The sequence below is a fragment of a genome, unplaced genomic scaffold (assembly GCF_019419815.1).
Source record: "Pyrus x bretschneideri cultivar Hongxiangsu unplaced genomic scaffold, Pyrus_bretschneideri_v1 Contig8, whole genome shotgun sequence".
Classification (NCBI taxonomy): Eukaryota; Viridiplantae; Streptophyta; class Magnoliopsida; order Rosales; family Rosaceae; genus Pyrus; species Pyrus x bretschneideri.
The window spans coordinates 6750705-6763741 of NW_025999820.1; the positions used below are offsets into that span (position 1 = coordinate 6750705).

General features: G+C 39.0%; 1 protein-coding gene across 1 annotated transcript; it reads left to right on the forward strand.

Annotated features, from left to right (window-relative positions):
- Positions 1 to 2970: 2970 nt before the first annotated feature.
- On the forward strand, positions 2971 to 5110 carry LOC125473073 (anthocyanidin 3-O-glucosyltransferase 5-like). The gene is made up of 2 exons (XM_048575351.1): positions 2971 to 3126; positions 3623 to 5110. Exon 2 carries the CDS (start codon positions 3637 to 3639, stop codon positions 5050 to 5052), a length of 1416 nt encoding a protein of 471 aa, XP_048431308.1. The 5' UTR covers positions 2971 to 3126; positions 3623 to 3636; the 3' UTR covers positions 5053 to 5110.
- Positions 5111 to 13037: the final 7927 nt, after the last annotated feature.

Here is a 13037-nt window from a genome sequence, read left to right on the forward strand (position 1 = left end):
TCTTCTTCTGTCAAACCAAAAAGCGGCAGCCGACTTTTTCTCTTCCTTCAAAAATCAAAAGCTACAGTACATGTTTCTTGTGTCCTTTTGTGCGAGTGCGAGGAAGAAAAATCAAAAGCTACAGTACATGTTTCTTGTGTCCTTTTGTGCGAGTGCGAGGAAGAAAAATCAAAAGCTACAGCACATGTTTCTTCTGTCCTTTTGTGTTAGTGTGAGTGTTAGGAAGAAAAATCAAAAGCTGCAGGCACATTTTTCTTCTGTACTTTTGTGCGGGTGTGAGGACAAAGGCTAAGATAATATTAGAAGATTAAAATTTTAATTTTAATTAATAAATTAAATGATATTTTATTAATAAAAAATAAATATCTTAATTAATACTTAATTAATAATTTAATTATTAATAACTATATCATTTAATTTACATAATTTAATTTAAAAACATTACTCGAGAATAAATGTACACCCAATAAGATGAAATTGAAAATCATTTGATATTATCAACTTGATAAATATACAAAAATATCAAATTGGCTGCAACTAACATTTCGAATCATGGCAGCCAAAACATTATTGGGCTGCTCCAAAAATATTTTAACCACTCAAAACGTTAGCTAAGATCAAATCAAGTTAAATATCAAGTAAGACCTAGTCAAGCTGCTGGCAATAATCATTTTTTAGGTTCTCTTATGTTGGCTTGTCGAGATTTACTTTGAAGATTTTGGTAATATGAACTTGGACATGTCTACAGGAAAAAAAAAAATTGTGGCGGAGAATTAACAACTTATAGTCTTGATTTAGGTTTAGGTTATTTTTATTTTGATGATACTCCTTGTTCAATTAATTTTATTCGTGATGATTGACTTGGGATGTCCAGGTCTAGATTTATTATTGAGTAGGTTTGTTTGGGCTAGCTTCTAGCCCTGTTTTACAACCAAAAAAAAATATCAAGACCTACCTATATGAATGCATATACATGACGACCTTACTTGAGTGGATGTCTTTGAAATGCTTTTTTTTTCTTTTTCTTTTTTTTTTTGGGTGATTGAGATCACGAGAGACAAATTTAGACTAAAATAATCACAATTGAAACACACACTAATCAAAGACAGTACAACTCAGCATATTGTTAAAAATTATCAATTTTGCACTAACAATTTCAATAGCTTCACAGGAACTACAAGTGCGTGTGTTGAGAATTGTACAACAGGAGTGCTCCAATATTTGTGCCTTCTTTCTTTTTAATTAGACTAATTAACTATTCGGGGCTCCTCAATACACTTAGGATGCGTTTGTTGCACTGGACTGTCTCAGACTGGACTAGCTGCAGGGACTAAGCTGGATTGGATTGGCTTAGACTAAGCAGGATAAAAATAGTGAAGTATTTGATGCAGTACTGGACTAAATCTCGGACTAAAATATTTTAGTCCCAATATTTTATTTTTTCCATTTTGCAATGGAACTAGACTTTGTAATTTGCTTGTATCCTACAAAACTTTGCCGTATTACCCTTACCTTCTCCCTCTCTACAAAAAACATCACCCACAACCTCTGCATACCAAACTGATTCGAATTTCACCTCCAGTTTTTCTAAAGTAATTTGTAGTTTGTAAAACCCATGCCATTTCCGATGAGATCCAACCGATTTATATCAATTTCGAGAATTTGATTGAGCCAAGCCGGGTCGACTCGGCGCAACCCATCTTCAAATCATGGCTCAGGAGGCTCTTTGACCAACAGTTCCCGAGCATGTTTAGAATATCTTACGCGCAGGAGAAGTCGACTGCTACTAAGTCGCCGCTGCAACAGCAGAACTACAGTACCAGCAGGATGGAGCAACTGTCGCCGTCGCTGCTGAGTTCAAGCCGTGCTCGGATCTCGGTGGAGCAGAAAGAGAAGAAAGCGAGGAGAGAGGAGGAAGGAAGGGAATTGGCGATGGGGAATGATGGTGGCTCTCGACATTTGTGAAAACATAGGAGCAGAGGAAGACGCGAGGGAGTTAGTCCCCGCTAATCCCATGGTTCTCTATGGGTCTGCTAGCAAGGGAGTTAGTCCCCGCGAGTCTCTTCTAATCTCATTAAACTTGGTCCTGGACTGTTAACAAAACGGGACTAGACTACTACATAATCCAGTCTAAGCCAGTGAGCTCAAACAAACACACCCTTAGAGTTAACCCAAATACATGCTTATTGGGTCCATCTCGTACACTGGGCATTTTTGTTTTACTTTTAAGTTTTAATTAGTTTGTACTTTTACACATCACTTTCACTTTATGACCTCGTCATCTTTCAGGGTGTTGGTTAGCATGCCTTGATATCTATATCCACTTGGATGTTAGGGTCGGGTGTGAGCCGTTTAATAACCATTTCATTTTCAGTTTTTTGTCTTTACTTTAAAAAAAAAAAAAAACTGAATTTTGTTTGGTAACTACTTTTAATTTTCAAAAAAATGAAAACTAAAAATCATAAAGTGAAAACTCAAAGCCAATTTTTGAAACTCAAAGCCAAGTTTCTTCTAGTCCAAACTACTGATCAACAAGTCTAAATTGCTTTATTAAGTTTTCAAAATTTGGCTTTGAGTTTTTACTTTGTGGTTTACAGTTTTTTATTTTTTTAATTTTTTTTATTTTTGAAAACTAAAAATATTTATCAAACAAGATTTCAGTTTTGAAAAAAATAAAAATAAAAATTGAAAACGAAATGATTATCAAACGGGCAAGTAGTTCCTAAATTTTCAGTTTACATTAAATTCATTTTTCCATCAAAATGAAAAAATAAAAATAAAAATCTTTCTTTGAACAACAGGTTTGTATTAGTAAAAAACGTGTATTACACTTGAAAAATATGGGCATAAACTGCACGTATAACGTATAGTTCGTTTGATTTTAAAAACTTTTTTTTTTTTTTTTTTCAATCCAGATTCTTCCACAACCGTACGCTGGAAGGGACCCAAGTTTTTCTTACAACATTGGGTGAGTAGAAAGACAGGTTGAAATTTAGACAAGACTTGGCCTTGATCATTTACTCTTGTTATAGTCCTCCTCTTCCACCACTTCTCACTTCTCAGCCAGTCTGCCGACAGTCGACAGCCGACAGACTCACCCTCGCTCACGCACAAGCACTTTGCAAGGTATTCACTTTCTCTTAATTCTTTAATTTCTCTCTTTTTGTTGTATTAGGCTCTAATACTCTTTAATCTGAAGGGTTTTGGTATCGTATGATTCAATTTGGGGTTTTAGTGTGAAATCAAATCTCATGTACCGTCGAGTTTTTTGTTAAATTTTATTCGCTTGAAATCCAGCCAAGCCGAGTTTCAAATCCTGACCTCAATTAGGTGAACCGAAAAACTCCAGCGGTTATCTTTCCTGATTGATCACACAGTTTCTATGAACATCTTTGTGCGCATCAGTCAACTAAATAAATCATTAATCAATTCCCGTTTATATGGTCTGCGCTTTCTACCGTCACAACCACTTCAACTAAAATTTAATCATTCCCTTCTGATTTTTCTAATCAATAATGTCTCTGCCAATTAATTCCTTGTATACTTGACTTACTCGTTGTATGCACCTGTATTTTCTTTGAGAATTTGAGTCTCTAACTCTCAACCTCCTCTGTAACCGTAGGTCCAACGGAGATCATGAGCTCCAAGCAACATGCAGCCATTCTCTGCAGCCCGGGGATGGGGCATCTCATCCCTGTACTCGAGCTCGGAAAACGACTCGTCACACACCAAAACTTCGCCGTCACAATTTTCATCTTCCCGTCTTCCGAGGCGGAACTCAAGGCAGCCGCGTCCACAAAAATATGTGACATCGTCCAACTCCCACCCCCGGACACTTCAAAGCCTACAAACGCGTTCGTAATGATGCGAGAGCTGCGACATGTGTTCCAGTCAGCCGTACGTGCCATGAAGTTCACCCCGACCATGCTTATTGTGGACCTGTTGGGCACCGAATCATTTCCCATTGCTGAGGAGCTAGGGATTCCAAAGTACTTGTTCTTTGCTTCCAATGCATGGTTTTTGTCGTTCGTGATTTGCTGTCCGACATTCGACAAGGAAGTCGAAGGAAACTTCGTTGACCACAAAGAACCGTTGAAGATCCCAGGTTGTAGGGAGTTACGTCCTCGGCTCGATGTCATTGATATTATGTTGGACCGAACCGACCAGCGTTACCATGATTTTGTTGGGATTGCAAGCCGGATCCTCAAGTGTAGTGATGGGATATTGCTAAACACGTGGAAGGAGTTAGAGCCCATTACTCTTGCGGCGCTTAGAGATGAGAACTTGTTGGGCAGGTACTCGACAGTGCCCGTTTATCCAATTGGGCCCATAATAAGGCCCAATGAGTCCAACCGTTCGGAGGGTAAGGTGTTTGATTGGCTAGACAAGCAACCAAATGAGTCCGTAATTTTTGTGTCATTTGGTAGCGGTGGGGCTTTGTCGCACGAGCAAATGATTGAGATTGCTTGGGGTTTAGAGTTTAGCCAACAACGATTCATTTGGGTGATACGATCTGCCACCGTAACAACTGCGCATGCGGCTTATTTTACGACTGACAGTGATGTTGAAGGCCCGTTGAAGTACTTGCCTGAAGGGTTCATTGATCGGACCAAGGACCTCGGGCATGTTATTCCATTGTGGGCCCCACAAGTGGAGATTTTGGCCCATCCATCAGTTGGAGGGTTTTTGTCACATTGTGGGTGGAGCTCAACCTTGGAGAGCCTAACCAACGGAGTGCCAATGATTGTTTGGCCTCTTTTTGCAGAGCAAAGGACGAACGCCACGTTGCTGACAGAAGAGCTTAGGGTGGCGGTGCGGTCGAAAGTACCACCGTGGAAAAAAGTTGTGGAGAGGAAGGAGATCGAGGAAATGGTGAGAATGATTATGGAGGACCACAAAGGCTTTGTTTTGAGGGAAAGAATGAAGAAGCTAAAAGAAAGTGCCTCAAAGGTATTGGAAGAAGGGGGTTCATCTTATAATGCTCTTTCTCAATTTGCAAAGCATGGTGAATCAATGTACATGCAACTTGCCAATGTCAATGTTCGAAACTGAATTGGAGGCATTGTTTTGTAATTTAATTATCTCAATAATACTTCTGAGCATTAATTCATCTTGTTTTGTGTTGTTGTATTTGAGGTTGCTTTTAGCGTTACGATAAATAAATAACTTTAATTAAGGTATCAAATTTGATTGAACTAACTTACTAGTAAAATGGCTTTTCTTGTTAAAGAATAAGGACCACCCTTGAGAGGGAACTTTTTGCATAAGGTCTAGTTAATCACTGGATTGGTGACAACAAGATAAGGTGTGTGCAAGCCATGACGAATGTGATAACTCAACACAATTGTTGACCTTAAAAATTACAAAGCCTACGTGGTGTGCAAACCGAGTAACTAATGAGCTAACTATGTCTTTCGATTGATGCAGGGGGTGCCAACTCGTCGGTCGAGCTCGGCCGAAGAGTAAAATTTATTGATGTTGCTTTGAGTGCGCTACTGACTTCTTGATCTTTCAATTGCGACCGAGGAAGGAACACGTCTTGGCCTTTGGGTTCTTGAGCTTGAAGACAAGGCTGCTAGTTCTACGAAGTTCAATATCGAATTCGGCTTTTAATGTGCTGAGTGTAGTAACATGTAACACCTCACTTTGCCGAGATGGCTAATGAGATGACCTCTGCCAATAAGGATTCGAAAATCCTTCTCGACCGAGACTTGGATAGATAACCAGTCGGCCTTGACGCAATGCTGTTTATCCAAACTGAAGGTGCTCCAGGAACAGCTGATTCTACGGCAACAGTGCTGTTTATCCAAACTGAAGATGTCACCGGCTACCTTCACATTAATGTTTATCCAAACTGAAGGTGTGTTGGTGGAAAAAGAAAATAAAAAAATCTCAAAATGTTTGAAAGGTTTGTGTAGGGCAATTTGTGTGTTGAATTGGACAGGCCCTCAAATGTTGTTTGCGACTTTGTATTTATAGTAGCTGTCTTTTGCTTGGCACAGCTTGATAGCTTTGTAGAGTCTAATTGTCGCTCTAACTTTGTAGAACATCACTTGACTCAAACTTGTGTCCCATCACCTTAGCCGTCCAATATCTTCAAGATATGATAAAGGCTATCTCTTAATTTTCCTTGAAAAGATTAAATATATTTTCCCATATATGTGGCTTGACCAAATGAACGCATCCTATTCCAACCGAAACTTCTCTTTCTCCACTCTATTGGTCCAAGTGTAACTATGCATGCATGATAATTAAAATACCATGGTTGATAGTTTTGCATTATCCGCAAAACCACCCTGATCCCATCACTTTACCTCATTTTGACTAATCCAAAAGGCATATCCATATGCTGATCACCCAATATTAATTGCATCCTTGTAGTATTGTTCTATGTGGTTCTGCATGCAAGATAAGATTCTAATGTTGCACGCATTTCACATAACCTCTTTTGCATGGATCTTTACGCATATCACAACTCTGTACACTTTAAGGATATTTTCAAGATAATTACTATGATAAAAAAAATGTAATGTTAAGAAAAATCTCTAATCATCTAACGGCCTCGATTATTTGAGCTGATGGTGTAATTTTGGGTTCAAACGTTGCCCCTCAGTTTCCTTGAACTTCGGCTCACAAGCCGAATGGTTAAGGAAATTAAGTCTTTCCAACCAATCAGGAGTACTTCAACCGTCTAGCTAATCAGAAGTACTTCGGCCGTCTACTTATCAAGCCGGGAGGAACCTATTGCTGTGCACTTGATTCTTAGTAACTTTTCGGGAGAACATGGTCATGGCTTCTTTTGACCAAAGAACAACCCATGATTGAAGAGAAGTGATAAAAAATTAGGCCCGATGTTTTCTCGACCTCCTTGAACAATATGTCTTCCAGTGTGTAGTAAAAATTGGTCACGTTGAGCTGACGTAGATCCTCCGTGAAAGGCGGGCGAGGTCGAGAAAAATCTTTCTTGGCAGCTCGGCCTACTTTTATGTGTGTGTGTGTGTGTGGGTCACGTTGAGCTGCGGTAGATCCTCCGTGAAAGGCGGGCGAGGTCGAGAAAAATCTTTCTTGGCAGCTCGGCCTACTTTTATGTGTGTGTGTGTGTGTGTGTGTGTGTACACACCTTGACGTGTTGGGCCAGTTCATACATATCTCAAAATTTTGCCCCCAAGAATTTCTTTTTATATTCCACATCTAGGCCGTTTAGAGTAATTATAACGAATTCAACTTCAGGAAGAAGTACTCAGTACCAATTTCTGGCCGACTTGAACCTTGTTAAGTATTCCATGGGCGACTCGTCTGATGTTTGAGCCATCCTAGCTAGTGATGAATCTGACATTTTGACTTGTTCCTCTCAACTCTGGATGGAATTAGGTGAGAGGTTAATGTACCAAACAAAAGCTGAACCTATTAGCGAGAAGTTGAATAGTTGCAGTTTATGGAAGTCACTATTAATATCTCCGTATTGCGCAGTGAACCGAGCTATATGTTTTAACGAAGACAATGACGATTCTTCAGCAAAAAGGCTGAAATCTGGGATCTTGAAGCCTTTAAGATATTCAAACCTCTCTATATAAGCTAGGTATAGATGGATGAAATTTGGGAACTTTAGCCCTTTTTTTAGGGCTGAATCGATCATCTTTTAGACCTCGATCATATTGACGGATGCTGTTTCCACTCCCTGGTCGGATCCGTCTGATCTATTGCTCGATCATCCTCTTTTGTCCAAGTTAATCGGTTGGAGCCGAGCGGATCCTGTCTCGGCTTACAGTGGATTACTCTTAAATGGAAGTTGTCGAGGCTGACCGAAGTGTCCATCTTCGAAGGCTTTACTGACTAATAGTTCAAGCAATTTAGTGTGTGTATCACCATTATTTCGTATTACTTCGCGCAAATTGTTCATGTTTTGACCGACCGACTGTTGGACCTGTCAGGATTACTCATCAAGTCGTCTTTGAAGAAATGACCTAGTCGGGGGATCAAAACCTTCTCCACCATCTTCGTCGTAGTCTTCCACTATCCCTTTGATTAAAATGCATGCGGTTTTGTTGGGAATTTTTGTGTTGCGAGGCTGGCCACTGATGTGAGAATTACTTGACACACAAATTAAACCCTCTTGTTGTCAAATTGTAGTAAGGATGCAAGTAGGGATCGTTCTAGACCGGGGATTAGGAGGGCTTGCTAAAACCTCTAAAATGACTTAGAAACATAAAAACAAAGTTTAAAACACTAAACTAGACTTAATGAATGCAAACCTAAAATTTAAAACATTCAAACAAACTAAAAGACTCAAAACAGCACAAACACACTCAAATCTGCCTAAAAACCACTTTCTGGGCAGTTTTGAGTACAAACACAAATTTGGACGAAATTAAGTTGTAACTTGACTCAAGACTCTTAAAAACACAAACTAAATGTATTTCTAACTAATCTAACACTTTAAAATAAATGGGGGATTGGTTTTGACGAATTTAAAATTAAAATAGAAACTTGGAAACAAAACAGATTCTAAAACCGATTTTGATGAAATAGAAGGATGAGAAACTAGTTAGAGGGTTCCTTATCCACACATGACCATATGCATATAATTTGATTCCCAGTTATGACTTCAACAAACGATGAATGACAATGCTCCAAGTTAATTAGGTCCGCTTAAATTAACTTTCAGATTTCCCTAGATTCATTGGATTGAATGGAATACGCATTACAACCAAATTATTCTTAATCAAAGTCCCTAACTATGGAATACGCATGATAGAGACATTCAACAAAGATCATTAAGTTCAACGGAAATCATAAACATCGACTAGGCATTCATAACTATGGAATACGCATGTTAATCCAGCCTAGGGTTTACTAAACACAATCGTGACTAGCGATTTTTACTACTCATGAATATAAGTTCATAACGATTAGGTGAAATTCCCTTATATCCTAGCATCAAGTTTAGGCATGCAAATTAATTGTCGATCCTCAACCCACATACATAAACAAGTTCTTAATCAAAACAGAAAAGTAAACCACATCTAAAGTTCATGAATTCATAACTGGAGTAAATCAAATCATAACCAACATATGTCCATGGCTTCAAATTCGCCCCTAACTAAAAAGAAATTAGTTCCACATGTTTAACATAATTGAATAACAAGTTAAATTAAACATGAAAACAGAAACAATAGAAGAAAGAACTCCAAACACTCCAATAGTTGCAGATTGCATGTGCAAGGTTTCTTCCTTCCTTTGGACTGCACGGCACTACTCCTCCTCTCCTTCAATGGTGGCGGCACAAGGTGGTTATGGTGGTGGGAAGGTGTGGCTATGGTGGATGAATGGTTGCTTGGATGGAAGGTTGCGGCAAAGGTGGTAAAAGTGGCTGGAATTGTGTTTCTGGGATTTTAGGATGTGTAGAATGGTGTGGCTAGATGAATGGACGAAAATTGGGTGAATGAGTGATCCCCCTTAGTGCCTTGCTGCAAAGCCTTATTTATAGGGCTAGGAAAGGTAGGAGACAAAGTAGGACAGCTAAGACAAGGTAGGACGGCTAGGAGACAAGGTAGGGCGGCTAGGAGACAAGGTAGGACGGCTAGGAGACAAGGTAGAAATTAGGCACCATGTGTGAATAGATAAAGCCTTCTAGAAATAAGGTTTTTAGGCCCCTTTGCAGCTCCCTAACTGAATTCAAGCCTTCAAATTCGTCCATCCTCATGCCTCCATGCTTGCACTATCCAATCTTGACCCAAAAATGCTCTAGAATGCTCCAAATTGCTTCTTTTTGCATACTTTGACACTAAAACCTGAAATTGCACGAAAATAACTTTAAACACTATAATTAACATATTTTAGCTAATTAAATGCAAGAAAACAAGCTAACTAAGTCGTATAAATATGCTCCTATCAATTTCCCCCACACTTAGCTTTTGCTAGTCCTCGAGCAAAACAAACAAACAAAAGAAACAAAACAAACAAACTAAACCTTCCAACGTTTGCCTCAGGGATTTCCAATGATACATAACATGCCAAAGATCATTATTCCCACAGATTTTAGTTATCCCTACTCTTGAGCATATACTTAATCATAGTTACCATTCACTAGCTCACATTTAATCGTTTAAAATAACATTATGGACGTAGTAACATGCCTTAGAGAATCCACTCAATTCCTTACTGGATACACTCTTATTTTCACACAGATTTTCTAACTACACTCCCTATACTAAGTATATGTGAGAAGATTGATGTAAACATGAAAACGAACACTCACACATGTTATAACAAAAGAAACACTTTTCTGGAATGATTAAGCATTTATAGATATGATCTCATGAATGGAACGCTACTACTTAGATGCGAGAACCAGGGACACTATATGCTCAAACAAATCCCAAACTCCACATATTGAAATACATAACACTCAAGATAGAAGTTAAGGATTGTAACGGGGCTAAGGGGTATTGGCTAACAAAGAAAGGTTAAGGATAAACAAAAGTTCTTAAAGCGATAGCAAACAAGTAATGAACTTGACACTTAGAATTCACTTTTGAGTGCAGAAAATCACTTAGACAAACAAGGGGATGAAATACACAATACTTAGGGTCTAGTTTAACTTTTTGGACCCTTTCTTCAACAACCAACACTTGTGAGTTCTTTCTCACTTATTTTGACCTCTTTTTCATTCTTTTCTCTTTTCTCGTGCCCAATTCTTGTTTTTGGCACAAATTCCCACACATAAATCCCTTCCCCCACACTTGTTTTTCTGCACAAGAATAATCAAAAGGAATTCATTCTAAGTCATGTTCACTATGCTTTAAGGACAAAGGCATGGATGGTCCTATTCTAGGCTAGGTAAGGATAACGTGGGTTAACAAAGAACATAGGCTAAACAAGGCTCAACGGGGCTTAAACTTACAAAACAAATGAACGTGGGGTACGGCTATTTGGCTCTTGGGTTCACTAACAACTTCATCTTGTTATGTGTTATGCTAATCAATTTTATGCTTTGAATGAAACGGGCATGAGTTCTAGTATTTGGAACTAAATGATGAAACACCTTCTAAGTAGTAACCAAGCAAAGAATAATGAGATCATGCAACGACTTTAGAAGACAACAAATGCACAGATTATTAACTCTCCAAAGAACGTTAAAAGCTCAAGTCTCTCAGGGTTGTAGCGTTAGTTTGAGTTTCTTCCTTCAAGCATGTTACAAAAACTAATTTTTCTTTTGATTACAAGTGAATTCATGAACTATAATTACAACCAAGTATAAACCAAGGAGCAAATCAAACTTCCATCATTGTTTGTAACTCTCTTTAACAGTCATGCATTAAAAACCAAATCCTCATCATTGTGTTGGAAGGTACCCTAAGACACAAACAAACACACAAAAACAACTCTTTTTGGCTTTTTCAAAACACTTTTTTCGATTTTTTTCAAATTTTCGGATTTTTACTTCAACACACACCAAAACAGCTCAAAATGCATTACAAACACTTAAAAACAGTGAGAAACAACATTAGAAGTGATAGGTGATAGAATCCCACGAATTTTGCATAAAAACACTTGTTTACCCCCCCCCCACACTTAAATCAAACATTGTCCTCAATGTTTCACACAAAGACTCACATAAAAGCAAACAAATAACAAGCAACTAAGCATGATAAAATAAACAGCACGGAGAAGGGTTTAGAAATGCAAATCTGGGTTTGGAGTGAAAGTTTCATCTTCTCCTTGTCGAATGCATGGGTTGCCTCCCAAGAAGCGCTTGCTTTAACGTCGTACAGCCGGACGATGCTCCCTTGAAGGTTTATGGAACCCCATGGCATGGAGGGGTGCAACTACAATCTGTCTGACGCACCACTTCATGCTTTGGGTCATTGAATGGAGTGGGATAATGATCCTTTCTTATTGTCGTGTTGTGCTTTTCTACATCAACACGAATTCTCCCACGACGTTGAATTCGATTAGGTACCTGCACCACACGAGGTAACAACCTATTAGTTGAAATGGGAATCGAATTTGGAATAGGTGGCTTACCTTTGTACGGCAAAGAAGTGGTAGCACAATGGACGGATGCACAAGGGTTGCTCATGGCCAATTGTGGTGCTTTCAAGGTTGGAGCCGTGCACTCCTTGTGCTCTACTCTAAGTTCCTTCTCGGTGGTAGTTCGAGAAACATCATTCTTGATCTTTGTTGAATACTCCGTCCCTATGTGTTCAATTACATTAATGGCACAACAAGAACGAACATCATTAGTATTCTCAATCGCTTCAGGAATCTTAAAGTTAATCATATCACCACCAAAGGCCATAGTGACTGCTCCCTTGGCCACATCAATCTTGGTTTGAGCTGTTTTCATGAAAGGTCGTCCAAGTAAGAGTGGTGATGATGGAGAGTGTGCCGAATCTTCCATGTCAAGCACATAGAAATCTGCAGGAAAAATCAACTGGTCTACCTGCACCAAAACATCCTCCAAAACTCCTTTCGGATATGCATTAGATCGATCGGCTAATTGGATAATAACACCATCATTTTTAAGCTCTCCTAGATTCATCGATGCATAAACAGAATATGGCATGACATTAATTGAAGCACCTAAATCTAGCATGGCATGTTCAAACCTTGTATTACCAATTACGCAAGGGATAGTGAAACTACCTGGATCTTTGCATTTAGGTGGCAGCTTTCTTTGCAACATTGCAGAGACATTCTCACTTACATGTACCACCTCTTTCTCCTGAATCCGTTTCCTTGTTGTACAAATCTTCCTTAAAAACTTAGCGTACTTCGGAATTTGCTTTATTGCATCAAGGAGCGGGATATTGACATGCACCTTCCTAAACGTCTCCAGGATGTCTTTTTCATCCTCCTCTGTCTTAGATTGCATAAACCTGCTAGGAAAGGGGACATTTGGAGGAATAGCATTAGAAATAATCGAACTTGGAACATCCTTACCCTTGGAAGCCGAATGGTGTAGTTGAGGTGGCTGCGACATGGTGTCTCCTGCCCTTTCCGTGGCTTGTTCTTGCTCCCCCTCCTCAAATTGC

Bases quoted from the DNA above. Each gene is read 5' to 3' on its own strand.
- LOC125473073 (XM_048575351.1), top strand. From the start codon at position 3,637: ATGAGCTCCAAGCAACATGCAGCCATTCTCTGCAGCCCGGGGATGGGG.